We start from the raw sequence: 16060 nt of genomic DNA on the forward strand, positions 1-16060 counted from the left end.
TCTCTTCTGAGGTCTGTTTCCATCAGGCTTTTGATGTCGTTGGTACCGCCCCGGAAAAGGTGGCGGTTTCCTGGGTCTTAATATGGTAGGCAGAATATTGACTTCAGCCTGGTTGTAGGCGGCTACCGCCGTGGTGCCTGTTGTTTCCACCCTGGCGGTTGGTGTGGTAAAGTGTTTGTCTATCTGAGTTCTCTCCACCATGGTCAGAATATGGCAGTAATTACTGCCAGCCTGTTGGCGGTATTACCTCCACATTATCACGACCGTCAAGGTTGTAATGAGGGCCAAAGTCTCTTCGAACTTCAAAGAAGTTTATTTATTTAGCTTGTTGAAGCTATGTCATTAATATGTCACATTATAGCACTGCACTGAGGAGTACTTCATTAAAAGCAATATTTTTCAAACATGACCCATTACTGAACTAAGAGGCAAGACAATGGTCATGCAAACCCTGTACATGGCCCAGATTATTATAGAGCAACATCCCTTCTGTTAAGGCTTTGCTTTTACCTTTCAGCAATTTTTATATAGCAGAAACTCAATAGGAAGGTATTGGAGTGCTTTACATAGAAACCCAATACATTACACAAGGTCACCAGTCATTGTTTATAGGGATGTGGAGATGAAGTGATTTTCCCAGAGCCACAGGATGTTGGGCTTTCAGTGGCTCACTCACCTCCGGAAAATCTAGACGAAAATATTGAATCTAAAATATAGAAGAAAAAAAATAAATTAAGGCTTATTATTATTTTATTCACCAACAGGTACGCTTTTTGGCGTTACCGCCTTCGTCAGCCTGAAAATCGCCATCTTGGCTGTGCTTAAATGTCATGTGATTGTGATAAACATTACCAAAACACAATGAAATTAAACCAAATTTCCAACACTGGAATTCTTGCATTCGCAATATATCTCCCCATGATTACACATTTAGGGACAGATGTAGCAAGAATCGAATTTCCGATTTGCAAATTTGTATGCAGAATGGTGTCTCAGACACCTTCATGCAAATCGCAAGGGGGTCGCAAAGACCCACGTCATTAATATTAATGAGGTGGGTCGCAATTTGTGACCCCCTTGCGATTCCCTGCACTCACAGGGATGGTGGCCTGCTGGAGACAGCAGACCTCCATGTCTGTGACTGCTTTTTCAATTAAAGGAAAACGAGTTGCAATACAAAATAAAAAATGAAACCATTTGGTTTCGTTTTTTCAGAGCACGCAGTGGTCCATTGGACAACTGCCTGCTCTGAAAAAAAAAATTGTGCGACATTCACAAAGGGGAAGGGGTCCCATGGGGACCCCTTCCCTTTTGCGAATGAGTTAACACCCACTTCAAGTGGGTGCTAACTGCAAATTGCTTTGCGACCGCTTTCGCGGTCACAAAGCAATTCTGCATCGCGGTGCGAGTTGCAAATAGGAAAGGAACACCCCTTCCTATTTGCGAGTCGCATTCCCATTTTGCGAGTCGGTACCGACTCGCAAAATGGGAATGTGCATTGCGATGGCCGTTTTGCATGACGCAAACTACGATTTTCGCAGCTTGCGCCATGCAAACCGGTTCGTACATCTGGCCCTTAATCATTTAGCATTTCCAAAAATTCCTTTTTTCACTTATATGCCTTTCTTGTATTAATCACCCTAATGAGGACAGTTGGTTACACGATAACCACTTCAACTACAATGAACAAAGATATAAGCTTCCATATGTATCTAACGGTTACATTAACCTCCATGTTGTCACAATTCCAAATTCTTTTTAAAGAGCATAAATGCATTCGACATCCCGTCAGCGATCTAATCTAATTGCTTTAAGCTGTATTGAATATGTTTGTAACTATCCATTTCGATCATGTAAATTTCTCTAAGGATGACAAAGGATTATAAAATAATCGCTTTGACCACAATAGAGGGAAAGTCCGAGCTTGCATGTGGTTCTCACATTCGAGTTTAACCGCATGTGTTCAAAGATCTGCGCTCTTTGAGAAAAGCAATAAGTGCATTCATCATCTTCCTAATAAGCTATTGTAACCAAATTTACCATATTATGTCACACACCATTCATGTATACTTCTCTGACAATCTATTTCGATTCTATGACATTAAAAAAATATATCGTATCATCTGTTAATACATACAAATATTCTACATTATGATAGGTGACCTCGAACCATATGTGAATGGTTTTCAAATACTATACTTGCCCATGTAACTATAGTTGTCATGTACTGTAATCTTTGATTAAAATTTTCAGGATTCTTGTTTTAAATAAACAATATTTGCAAATGTACAAGCAAACAGCATAAGTGTAGAAATAAAGAAGAACAAGCATTAGCAATAGTTCTGGCTTGCATTTTTAGTCCTGACATACATTTAAAAAAGCCTGCTAGAGTGAAAAAACAACAAAAACAATTGTTTTCTGTATACAGTGTATCTGTGAACTAAACAATGTAGACTGGGACGATTCAGAGTACTTTTGCTGTGTAAAATAATCATTCATGCATTGCAATCCAAGTACTCCATAGGAAATGTTACGCCAAGAGCCAACAGTATGAGGTGGGAGGGAAATACTCCTGTGGGTGGAGCCAAAACCTACTGTATGTATATTTAAGGAATTGATAACATAAAGTAAGGGAGACAGCTGCACTGTCAAGGCAGATGCAAAAACACAAGGTCAAAATAGAAACGAAATGTATCTACAAAAGGTTTTCTTATGAGAAAAGAAACTCCAGTTTGCCATAATGTTGATAAATACCCGGGGACATGGGAAGAAATGTATAGGAGTTAAACAGGAGCAACTAGGAGGGAGAATGGAAATGTGATCGTTGGAGAAATCTTTTATTCATCTTTTGGATTTAAGCTAAAAAATATTGCAAGTCCATGAAACAATATTCAAAATATGGTTGACGAAGTGCCGCCTGTTGCCCTCATAGCTCTGTCCGGAATTGCAGCGTGCTCCCTGACATTTTCCTCACATAATCTTCATCAAACTTCTCATTCTGAGCAACGGTGAACATGTTCTTCCAGTCTCCGGTAATCCCTGTGTGGAGGGACAGAGTCAAAGGACAATACAGAGTTACTTGGTGCCTCCGTTACAAAGGCTTCTGAAGTATGTTTTGCGTTGCTTTAGACATGGTAGAACTGGGACACAATGCACCAAAATATATGTGGCACATATTAGAGAATCAGATAGATAAAAAAGTGTCCCATATTTCCAGGTCGGGGCAGTTCAGGATTTGTACAAATGCTCTGTATTGGTGTTTTGCAAGGTTTGGGCGATTGCATAGATTTGAGCTTGCTGCATGCAGTGTTTGTGGTAAAACCAGTAAAATCTACATTAAATATCGATCCACCAGACCATAAACCAAACCCACAAACAAACAAAACAAAAATAAACGATTGACACACTGACCTGTCAGACCTCCCCTTAAAGCACTGCCAGACCGCCTTATAGGCCAGTTTAACACTGTTCTATGAGCGACCATAAATTCGGAATAAGTATTGTGGTGTTGTAGAAGAATAATCAGGAGCAGCTCTCCACCTAAGCTCCGGACCTACCTGTAGTGCTTTTTATATTATGAAAGTAAATTCTCACTATCGTTCTGTGTCACAGCCCATGCCCACTTTTCATTTTGGTTTGTACTCATTGCATCCATTTAATGCACCAGTACATCAAACGTATAGAGGATCATTATGATCCTGGGGGTCTCCTGACCGCCAGGGCAAAGGTGGCGGTTTCACTGCCAACAGGCTAGCGGTAAAGACTGCCACATTATGAGTGTGGCAGGTTGGCCTGTGCCAACCTGCCACATCTCCACTCATACTACCAGGGTGGTTGGAGCCGCTGGGCCGGAGAGGTGCATCTCCGACCCGATGGTCCACAGAAGACTGCCGACTAAATTAGGAGCCGCCTTTCCACCAAGGTTTTCACGGCAGTAGCACAGCCACGAAAACCCTGAAGGGTTACCGGTGACAGAGAATTTCTTCCCTGTCACCGGTAGATGACTCCCCCACCCCAGCAAGCACTAAGCCCCCCTGCCCCGCCAGACACAGCACAACAATCCATCCACCTCCCTCCCCCAACCACCCTCCAGACACAGCGCCCCCTCAGACACAGCGCCCTCCCACCCCCTTCCCCACATACATGCACACGCACAGACACCCACATGCACTGCTCATAAACACTCATTCACCTACATTTACATACACGCATTCACTCACATGCATCCATACTCGCATTCGCATCAGCACTCATACACGCATTCAACCATGCATACACACTTATATGGATACACACACTCACTTCTACATTCAGACACGCATACACACATTCATGCACACACGCAGACAACACACACTCACACACGCACACACAACAGCCCTTACCCTCCCACCCCCCACCCCTGTCGGACAATCAACTTACCTGGTCCAGGGAGGAGGTCGTCCGGCAGGGAACAGGCGCTTCCACCTCTGGCGGCGCCCCGCCAGCAGGACACTGCCAGGCCGTATTATTGCACATAATACGGCAGGCGGTGTCCTTCTGGCATGGCTGGGTCGGTGGTGGAACCGCCCCAGCGCTTCTGCCCGCCAGCACGACTTCTGATGGATTTCCGCCCAAAGTGTGATGGAAATCCAGCAGTACCTGTAATATGGTGGGCGGAAGACCGCCAGCACGGGCGGTCTTCTGGCACCCGCAGCTTTGGTGGTCACATAATGACCACTATATTTTTCATGGTGCAGGACTTCCAGTTTTACGTTCAAATAAGTTATTTAATAGGGCTTCCTCATATATTTGATGACTGGGGAGGCAATTAAGTCATCCTCATGTGTTATTCTAGGAAATGGGGTTTCACTACAATAATCACTTTTTAGGCATTTATCTAGTGTGCCACCACAATATTGCCTCATGTAAAATTTGTTTTGTAATCTGCAGCACACACACAAGTGCTAAATCGCCATTAGTGATTGTTTATGTGCAGGATGGGACACCTTCCCGCATATAAACAATCAAACCTCTCAACGCAGACATCCATGCACAATGGTGCAGGGATCCTGCGTTCGCGCTTGGCAACTCATTTCAGCGCCAGCGAGGGGACAACACAGGGATGCACTGTATTCAATTAAAGATGGTGCATCCCTTCGATGTGAAAATGATGGAGCGTGGCGCTGCCAATTTTAGCGAAGTGTCGTGCTCCGTCATTTTCTGTTAAATTTGGGCCTAGATTTTGTTCAGAACGCAAATCCCTTTTTTTCCATAGGCTTATCAACTGCTAAAAACAGGTAAAATGTGCAGAAATGAGGAAATACAGGTTAGAATAAGAGATAAAACACTGATTCCTGTTGCTATTCACCATTTCCGTATGACTAACTCAGAATGGTCCGGTATTCCCACACCCCAGAATTACTAACTGTGGGTTAGTGCATCTGGGTACAAATATATCAAATCCAAGGCTGTAGCTTAGCTTACATCTGGGCTCTAAAAGATCTGGAGCACTTGGGTAGTGATGACTTAACTAGTAGACAATAGAAGGGCCAAATAACTACTCTCCTGAGGAGTCATTTTCCTATAGTTTAGTAGCACCAAGGAAAAAAATCATAGTCACAGAGACTGGAAAGTCAAACGGAAGAAGCCTCTTCCGTGTGTCATGTGTTCTCCCCCTCCATTTTCTCCTGGTGCTTTGAGGTTAGGTCAGGACTCCAATCGTCTTACCTTTCCTCATGAAAGGAGACACATTTTGGTCCATTAACTCGTCAGGTATGGTTCTGTAGTTAGCCATGGGGTTGCTCTTCATCTCTTGGAAGGACGTGTAGTGCAAAATCTTCTCCAGAACTTCATCGGAGACTTCACGCTCCAAGAAGCGCAGCAGTTTCAGGACCTCTCGTCTTGGATCCTGCGATGCAGGTAAGGAAAGTTTGTTATTCAGCAAAGTAGGCGAAAACATTACTGGGAGAATATTCACCAAAAACTATGCGGAGAAAAAAATCATGGTGTCAGTACATATAGGCATCTATTTTAGGTGTAATCTAGGAAAAATGCATTCTTATTAGCTTGTTATGAAACTTACAACATCTTTCTTATTCATTTTAAAACGTAAACAAAAAAAGACCACAATTTTGACATCACATGAAGACTTTAAATCAAAGTATCCTAAAATAATAAACCAAGGAATTCTGTTTTACTGTGCATGCATCATTTTAATGTCTCATGGGTTATTTGAAGTTTTACAGCTTTAAATTTGCTTTCAAACTCTTAAAGTGCTTGTACAGTATTTAAAAAAAGTCTTCTCATGAAATCCACTAACACAGCCAGATATTCTATTTCAGTGAGATTACGACAACAGGTAAGTTATTTAGACAAGATATGAGCGAATGGATAGCTCACTCAACATAAGTTTAAGACATGTGTCATGACATTTACAGGGGCGATTGATGGGGAACAGCTGCATCATAGAGTGTGTAATATACGGTACACCCTTAGAAACATGCTTATCTTTAGTGATGCTATTAGAAGGAATGTGATCACCTGCAATAAAACAGCCTAACTGACGGCCAACTGTACAGCTAGCTGGCGACAGTCAGATGACCCACTGGGAACAAGAGGTCCCACAATACAAAGGGGCAAATTTAAAAGACCCCAGGGCCTCCTTGTGCCCCATTAGCATCATTTTTTTTAACTCTAATGTGGCCCAACAAGGTCAAAATCCCAATGCCATATTTACAAAGTGGGCCAGTGCTTGCATTGCGCCACATTGTAATCCTTTGCGCTACATTTTGCCTGCGCCAGACATAAAGAATGCAAATGGGGCTTACCCCCGTTACGGGGCCGAAAAAATGGAGCAAGGAAATATAACAGATCTCCATGCGTCATTTCTTTCAGCACTTTCAACGCCTGCTCAGACCAGGCATTAAGAGGAGGAAAACCATTGTTTATAATGGGCTCCTCTGTCCTCTGCAAAAGTAGCACCAAGATTTTTGCACTACTTCTGCAGAGTAGATCAATAGCATCATAGAGAGTGAGGCTATTGGCCCCTACCCTGCGCCATGATGCACTGTATTTTAAATATGGCACACACATGGTGAAGGTAAAGGGCACATGAAAAGAGACGCTGCACTGTGTGCAGCGCCACTTTATTTAAAAATGCCCCAAATACTTTGACTAAAAAGCCAGACTGATCAAAGGTTTCAAAAATAAAAGACACATCCACTTGCCAGCTAAATCATGGATAATGTTCAGCCTCTTCTGCTCCTCCCATACACACACACATTAGTGCAAGGAAGTATTCGCCTTGAATTATGGAAAAAGATTTAATGGTGTTCCTCAAACCTTTTAGCTAATCTTTTTGAATTGGATCTCAGACCCCTCCTGTAAAAGGAATGTTCCCCTCATATAAAGATCCGAGGATTTGCCAGAACATATACAACTCGGTTGTACTGCAAGGAGATCAAACCCAAAATTCGCTGCTCGTGAAGCAGTGTTAGTTCATGACAATGCAGATGAACTGCTGTTCTGCATAGATGCCAAATCACCTTACTGGGTGAAACAATCAGCTAGTACTGGCTAGTACTGGCTTTTAGCCAACAGCAACTTTACATTCAGGGATTTGTAGTTTATCTGTGGGACCTTGCCTACGAGGTAGTTGGCTAAAAAACAAGAAATGCATTAAAGTGGCGCTCATGCTACTAAGTCTTTTTCCGAAACTTAAAAAGAAGTGAGTGCGGAACCCTTGGAGCAACATATTTACTACTCCTTAAAAAATCATTCGCTGGGAAATGCTCAGTAACCACAAACTTAGTCCATCTACACTTTGATAACTGCTGCTGACTTTGTGGCCAAATCGACATCACCAAAAAGTCAGCGATGTAACTGTGCGGCCAGTCATGCAGACACGTTTTTTTTAAATATAACACCTCTATTCGCGTCCAAACTTACAATGGTGCCATTTATAACACGCTATTTATTTATCACCAAATGAGCTGAAAAGGAAAAGTACTGCTAATCTAGTTCTGCGGTCTAAGAGAGGTTTGGAACTTGGGAAGCAGTAAGTTTTGGGTAGAACAGCATTTGCCCTGCCTTCCCCCTCTTCATCTTCTCAGCCCTGAGCCTGCAGCTCCAGACCTCCGTCACAGAAACCTGGGATCTGCAGCTGAGCGCCACCAGCCCCAGGAGAAACTGTATCAGCAAGCAGGGATCAGGAGCTAAAAAAGGTACTACTGAGGAAATGATGTAACACATCTCATCAGGTGCCAGAGGTGCCACTATCACTTCTCTGCTTCACTTGATGCATCCGATTGAGACAGACCGACCAGACTTTAGTACGAGGAAGTGTCTGTATGCAAGGAGAGAACATCAATTGATCAATCAGTTTTTGTAAAGTGCAACTACTGACCCGCAAGGGTCTCAAAGCGCTGGTGGTGGGTCTGGACCTCATTCGAAGAGCTATGTTTTCAGGTTCTTCCTGAAGATGGTGAGCGATGGGCTTTGTCTGAGGTGCGCGGGCAGGTTGTTTCAGCTCTTAGCTGCGAGGTATGAGAAAGATCTTCCTTCGGCTGTGGTTTTCCAGATGCGTGGGACGGTAGCTAGCGCCTGCTGGAAGGAACAGAGGAGTGTGGCTGTGTTATGGAAGGAGATGCAATGGTTCAGCCCGCTATTGTGCTGGGCCTTGTAGGTGTGGGTGAGTAGTTTGAAGTTGATTCGCTTCTCTACTGGGAGCCAATGGAGAGTCCTCAGGTTTCGGGAGATGTGTTCTTGGTGGGGGAAAATTCAGGATGAGTCTTGCTGTGGCGTTTTGGATTATTTGTAGTTTCCTAATGTGTTGCAGTAGTCGATCTTGCTAATGACTAGGACGTGGGTGATTATTTTGCGGCACTCGACCGTGATCCATTTGAAGATTTTGCCAAGTTGGCGGAGGGTGTGGAGTTGAGGATGATTCCTAGGTTGCAGGCGTTGTCAGTCAGAGTAGGTGGTGCGCTGAGCTATGTTGGCCACCACGAGTTGTCCCAGGCAGAGGTGGAATTTCCGAAGATGATGAACTCGTTCTTATCCGAGTTGAGCTTGAGGCAGCTCTCCCTCATCCAGGTGGCGACCTCTTTCATCCCGATGTGAAAGTTCCTCTTAGCTTTGTCTGGGTCTTCAGTGATGGATATGATGAGTTGTGTGTCATCGGCGTATGAAATGATGTTCATTTCGTGGTCTCTGATGATGGCTGCCAGGGGGGCCATGTAAATGTTGAACATCATTGGGCTCAGAGAGGATCCCTGAGGGACTCCGCAGCTGACTTCTGTTGGTTTGGATATGAAAGGTGGGAGCCTGACTCTCTGCGTTCTTCTTGTGAGGAAGAAGTGGATCCATTGCAAGGCTTTTCCGCGGATTCCTGCGTCATGGAGTCTGGTGCATAAGGTGCTGTGGGAGACCGTGTTGAAGGCTGCTGAGAGGTCGAGAAGTATGAGTGTTGTGGTGTGTCCATGGTCGAGGAGTGTGCGGATGTCACTGGTGGCTGCAAGAAGAGCTGTCCCCGTGCTGTAGTTTGCCGTCGGAATCCAGACTGCGAGGTATCCAGAGAGTTGTCCTCGAGGAATTGTCACAGCTGTGAGTTTATAGATTTTTCCAGGACTTTTGCTGGGTAGGGTAGCAGCGAGAAGGGTTGGAAGTTCTTGAGCTCTGATGGGTTGGCTGTGGGTTTCTTCAGGAGGGGGCAGACTTCGGCATGTTTCCAACCTTCCTGGAAGGTGGCTGTTGTAATGGAGTAGCTCAGCGTCTTGAGGAGTTGGGGGGCTACTGATGCACTGGCTCTGTTGTAGATTTGGTGAGGACAGGGATCTGTTGATTGCTGTTCATGATGATTTCAGTCTCCTCTGTGGTGAGCGTGGACCAGCTGTGGATGGTTTGGGCGGGGTTCTGGCGTCTGGGTCGGTCGTGGGCTCTGACGCTGGGTGGGTTCTGCGGGAGGAAGCTGTCATAGATGTCCTTATTCTTGCAGTGGAAGAAAGTGGCCAGTTTGTCGCAGAGGTCTTGAGATGAGGCGATGTTGGTGGCTTCAGAGGGAGTGTCGCGTGGGCTCTCATTATCCTAAATGAGACTACTGGATTTCTAGGTAGCAGGATCGATAACGGTGTGGGGGACTGAGTCTGACCCACTTGTAAAGAACTCTGTCACCCTCAATCCGGTTTTTGCTCCGGCTAACTAGCAGTGCCTCATTTCTCCCGCGGGGAAGAAATGATTAGGCAGCCGAGCGCATGACATCTTTGGAACTCTCTCATTTACAATATGATCTCATATACAAATGACAAAGACAGTATAAGTTTTATATAATGTTTTAATAAAACGACTGTATTTTAGATAATACGGCGTGAGCCGCAATAACCAGAACAATACAACATAGTAGGATTGAAATAGTCACCAGGAGAGTAAAACATAAGAACAAAGCTATCATAGTGCCTAACAGTTTCTACTCTCCCTCTGCTTGTTCTATTTAGAGCACAGCATGTTAAGCTTCTAGCTTGCCTTTCCGAATCACCGGGGAGACATCAGCCCTCATACCTGAGCAAAGGCCTGTGATCTGGTTCAGCATCTGCAACGAGGCAGTCAGCGTCTAGTTGTGGTTCCCTGGTCGGAATCTCCCTCTTGCGTGTATTGGGACAAGGAAGTGATTTTATAACTAACATGTCATTGTGATCACAAAATGTCCCTACGCAGGAATGCCAAATCTAAACTCCTACCACGTCTATCGGCAATGTACCAGACTGTATACTTGACTGAAGCACAGAGTGAATATGTTATGGAGCACTCCAGTGCTGAAGTAGGCAAAACAGTGTGATATGAATAAAAAACAACACCGTAGAACTGGCTATTTGAAAAATAACAGTACGAAGCCTAATAAAAAGCATTTAGAGCAAAGTGCACAGAGGCTCTAAGCTGTCAGCAAATTAATAAAATACATTCAGGGCAAAGTGCACAAAGGCCTAAAGCCTGAAGCTAATGCGCAAAGGATACGTAAAACTAACCACACTACACCCTTCCCTTGTCGGTAGCGAGTGGTTCCAATAATATAAAAGCATGCCCCAAATATAAACAATATATAAAACCATATATTTCGACAAGGTAAGAAGACAACAAAGTCATAAATTTAGGAAACATGTGACGATAAAGCCAAATTCAATATAGTGTCAATTTTGCCGGAGAGAGAAAAAAAAATCCAATTGTCAGACAGAAGCAATAGAACGTAGGAGCTCCTCCACTTCGATATATGTTAATATCGGAAGTTCCACGCCACAAAGTACCATGGAGCAGGTGTGTTCCAAAGCCCCAAAACCATTCAGGGCGGCACCCCGTGCAGGGCCAATGAAAGAGACAATACCATCTTCCTCCAGGAAGGGAATCTCATAAACCACCTCACGAAGCAAACGCAACCGTAGTGCACAAGTCTGGGAATGAGCCCTAATCGGGAACATCAACAGATCAGGATCGACCAATGGAGGGCGCTGCAGTGAGAGACAAAAAGCCAGTGCATGTTCAAACGAGCACCAAAGGCACCGAAACACGGGTTGTACACAATCCAAAACCGGTCTGAATGACAGAGACCAGTCACACTCCAAATGGCCCAGGAGTGTAGCTCCAAAATGCTGCATCATGCGTTCACGACACAGCTGCGCTGACGGGATCAGCAATATAGGATCTCGTCGTGGCGGGACAGCCATTGCGAAAAAATAGCAACAATAGCAAGACTCCAGCCAACAAAGCCAAAGTAATCGGGAAACCCCCAAAAATGCTTCCGAAAATAGAGTGTATAGCCGAAGGTATCAAACCGAAAATGGAAGAGAAGGTGTGAGCGAAACCAACACCAACGGCTTTGAAAAAATTAGCAATACCAGCAGTGCTGGATGCATTACATATACGTCCCACAAGTTCACCGAAGTGACTTGGAAAGTTAGTATTCAAAAGGGACTATATCTCCGCCGATGACCTTGCCACCTGAAGTGCGTAGGTCTCGCTAGCAGATGTAAGGGCCACATGCTTTTGAAACAATAAAGCTTTCAGCCGACTCAACTTGTCAAAATCAACCTTGAAAGTAGCAATATGAGGCCAGATGTCCGCTACCTCCCTAATTTGAGTGGGGGGAAACAACACATTCCCGCAGCACGTAACGGCCTTGTTGACAACGACAACGTAAACTATTCCGGCACGCATGCCACAGCAGCGTTCGCTGTTAAGAACAATGTAACTGCCGTTAGAAAGCACCTGGAAAGTGTTTTTAATAACCGGGACTGGAACACCCTTCAAATAACAAGCTAAGTTAGCAATCGAAGCGTTACACGCTCCGTGCAAGGACAGCTGTTTACAAACCATGGAATGGCTGACAGAAGCTTCGCATTCGCTACCGCTAAGAAAAACCTCCCTCAAACCATTAACACATCTGTATTGAAAGGGAAGCTCCCACACCTTGTGTATGTAACTGTATCCCAATAGTTCATATCTACCCACCGGAATGTGCTTCAAACAAGAAGTAAATTGCAGAGTGGAGATAGGCAAATTAATAACCCCATGAATCAACCACTCAGCTGACGGAATCTCAGCCACCGTGAAAGGCAGTTTCTCCAATTTCTCAATATTCAACATAACATATGTCGCTTCCTTTTTAGCCATCAACTGTTGTTGACGAGTCAAATTAAAGGAGATAAAGATCTCCCTGGCACGAATGTGCTGCCATGGAACGCGACCCGCCTTCAAGGTTTGAAGAGTCCAACCCAGCTGCATGATGGACCGCGTCTGACTCTGCCCATGATATAAAGAAGACATGTCCGATTTAATAATGTCAATAGCAGAGGAAACAATGCTGTCAATCGTGTAAACACGGTCAGAAAGGGTATGCATGCCATTATCAACAACAGACAAAGGGGGTCATTCTGACCCTGGCGGTAAAATCCGCCAGGGCCAACGACCGCGGGAGCACCGCCAACAGGCTGGCGGTGCTCCCATGGGCATTCTGACCGCGGCGGTACAGCCGCGGTCAGAAACTGAAAACTGGCGGTGTACTGCCGGTTTCCCGCTGCCCTGGTGAATCCTCCAAGGCGGCGCAGCTTGCTGCGCCGCCATGGGGATTCCGACCCCCATACCGCCATCCTGTTCCTGGCGGTTTTGGCCGCCAGGAACAGAATGGCGGTATGGGGTGTCGTGGGGCCCCTGGGGGCCCCTGCAGTGCCCATGCCAATGGCATGGGCACTGCAGGGGCCCCCGTAACAGGGCCCCACAAAGATTTTCAGTGTCTGCCATGCAGACGCTGAAAATCGCGGCGGGTGCAACTGCACCCGTCGCACCCCTTCCACTCCGCCGGCTCCATTCGGAGCCGGCATCCTCATGGAAGGGTGTTTCCCGCTGGGCTGGCGGGCGGCCTTCTGGCGGTCGCCCGCCAGCCCAGCGGGAAACCCAGAATACCCGCTGCGGTCTTTTGACCGCGCAGTGGTATTCTGGCGGTTCCAGCCAGGCCGGCGGCTTCCGCCGCCGGCCGGGGTCAGAATGACCCCCAAAGTCTGCAGCAGATTTTCCTGATCAATCTGCCTCAACCGGGCTGCAGCCTCCTGTTGTGAAAGTTTCCAAATCTCATTATAAACAACTTATAAAAACCTTTTCTTCCGTGGTACCTTGGGACCTGACAAAAAATCTTGTAAATCAGTACCATTAGACAGTAACTTGAGATGTGACTTAACTGCATCCAGCGTGGATGACTTCAACCATTGTTGACAAAGCTTCCCCACGCTGTACGTAGTTATAATATCAGCATGTTCTGGTGAAATGTAACGAGGGTCTGCCCTACTAGTCCTGAACCCCCCTGAAGAGGTGACAAAACGTTGATGACATTTATTAGCATCTACAGGCCATAATAACCACCCGCCCGGATGTAACGATGAAGTGTTAAGCGTACCATTCTGGACCCAATGTGTAAATTCACTAAAAGTAGCATTCACATAGTGCTGCCAGTTGTTTAATTTGGAAGGGACAGGTATACTAGGCAAATTCAACTCTCTAATTGTCGCCAAGCCCAAACAGCTAGTCTGTTGTACTGTGTCATTGAGGAAAATCATCTGCACAGGGATAATACATGCTCTAAATAATGTATCCCTGCCTTGCATCTGCCAATTTTTCGTACCCCAAACACTTTTCAAGTCAACAGTCTTTAACCAGTATTCATACCCCTCGACCGAAAGTTTAGATACAAACAAATTTGAATACAGTAATTTAGTATTGGTCAATAAAATTTGCTTATTAGAATACGGTGCAACTTTAAAATAGTAAGACTTAGCATTCCGCTGATCATGCCCAGAAAAATATGCAAATTTATCATAATACGTTTTCGAACTCCCTTGTGGAGGAGTCGAGCAATGTTCCCATTGCACATAATTAAATATGGACTTAGGGCTACTAGCTTTATGAATAAAGTGGTATCCATAATAGTTGTAGCAAAACATGTCACCATGATTATCTCTAAATTGGTAAGCATCTTCATCGTCATAGACAGTATAATATTGCAAATCTGTTAGCATAGAATCTACTGTCTTCACATCCCAATCATCAGAAACAATGCCTGGTATAACAATATCATTCATTGATAACTTGAGGACATACGGTATTTGAATCAATTCAGTGGGACCATATATATCAAACATTACTTTATCCCACACAATCCCATCCGGAATCGGTATTGCAGAAATGCTCACATCGGACAAGTCTCTTCGAACCACATGAGACGAAAAATGTGGTCTCAACACAGTCTCCACATGCTCAATGTCAGATCGATCAGGAAGAAAATGACCATGTATTACTAGAAAAAAAGTAACCACAAATCCCAACCATAAAAAAGGAGTCATTACAGCCATAAAAAGCCACAAATAGTTCCAAGGAAAAACAAAATATGTGCGTTTAAGCCAATCCAGCAGCTTACGTGGACCTCGGACAGAAGACATCGAGGACGAGGAGCTGGACACTGCTTCATCAGCGTCGTTAAAGCAGCCAGAGGCAGTTCTTGCAAAAGGTGCAATTGTGAACAAAGAAGCAGATGGAGGCTCTCTCCTAGGCACGCTATAAACCACATGTTCAGAAACATCAGTAGAACGTACAGCAACTTGATCAAAAGATTCCATATTAATCGTTGTCTGTGGAACAATCGCAAGATCATCTTCCACCCTCCCCAAGCTCGGAGAGGAAACAGCGTCGGTGTAAATCACCTGCAGCGGGACTTCTTCCCCAGTAGTGAGAGGGATGCCGGAACTACTGGGTGTCCCTCTTGGTCTGCTGTGGAGAATCGGCCACATGTTGTAACTTGACATTATCAATGGAAACAAAGCGATTTCCTTTGGCCCCTTGCAGCGGCGGTAAAATCACAGTTCTCGTGCCGCTCACCCCTAACACAGGGACAGGTGCTCGATAAGAAGGACCAAATTCTTTCTTTACTGCGACCTTTTCACACACTAGATCCTCAATCCTGGGTATCCAGCCAGTAGGTGTTACTGGCTCATCCTTAATTCCTGAGGAGGCAGCACTTGCAGAAGAGTTATCTTCACGGAATTGTTGTAAATCCTGCAAAACAGCGACACGATCATTTATGTCAAAGTGCGTAACTGCCGCCTCCACACCAGGACCATCTAGATCAGGAACATACATTTGTGTTCCAAACAGGCACTCATATGAAGTACGACCCCCCCAGTGACCATCTAGGCACGTTATTAAGTGCTCTCTGTACTCCATAAAGGTGGGCTAGCCAACTACGACCCGTACCTATAACCCTGGCCGTTAAGGATTGCTTTAAATCACGATTTAAACGCTCCACTACAGAATTTCCCTCTGGATGAAATGGAGACGAGAATTGGAGTTGGACCCCCAACGAAGCCATGGTGTCCCTGAATGCCTTAGAGGCGAAAGCAGGGCCCTGGTCCGAATGAAAAGCCGCAACTGCAAATGTATCGACAAAGATGCGCAAATCTTTAATAACAGTCCGAGCGTCAGCCGAGCGTTGTGGCCATACCCACACAAATCTGGAGCACGAATCTACAGCAACCAATATATATTTGTA

General features: G+C 45.1%; 1 protein-coding gene across 2 annotated transcripts in view; it reads right to left on the reverse strand.

Moving 5' to 3' along the window:
- Nucleotides 1-344: 344 nt before the first annotated feature.
- LOC138304190 (sulfotransferase 1 family member D1-like) overlaps nt 345-16060 on the reverse strand; it is an 84782-nt gene continuing 69066 nt past the window's right edge. For both annotated transcript variants that reach the window (XM_069244038.1, XM_069244039.1), the window contains exons 7-8: nt 5710-5890; nt 345-3039 (exon numbers count right to left, since the gene is read on the reverse strand). In XM_069244038.1, the coding sequence (XP_069100139.1) occupies nt 2927-3039; nt 5710-5890 (294 nt within the window). In that variant the 3' untranslated portion in view covers nt 345-2926. The remainder of the gene's footprint in view (nt 3040-5709; nt 5891-16060) is intronic.

This window comes from Pleurodeles waltl, chromosome 7, assembly GCF_031143425.1.
Source record: "Pleurodeles waltl isolate 20211129_DDA chromosome 7, aPleWal1.hap1.20221129, whole genome shotgun sequence".
NCBI lineage: Eukaryota > Metazoa > Chordata > Amphibia > Caudata > Salamandridae > Pleurodeles > Pleurodeles waltl.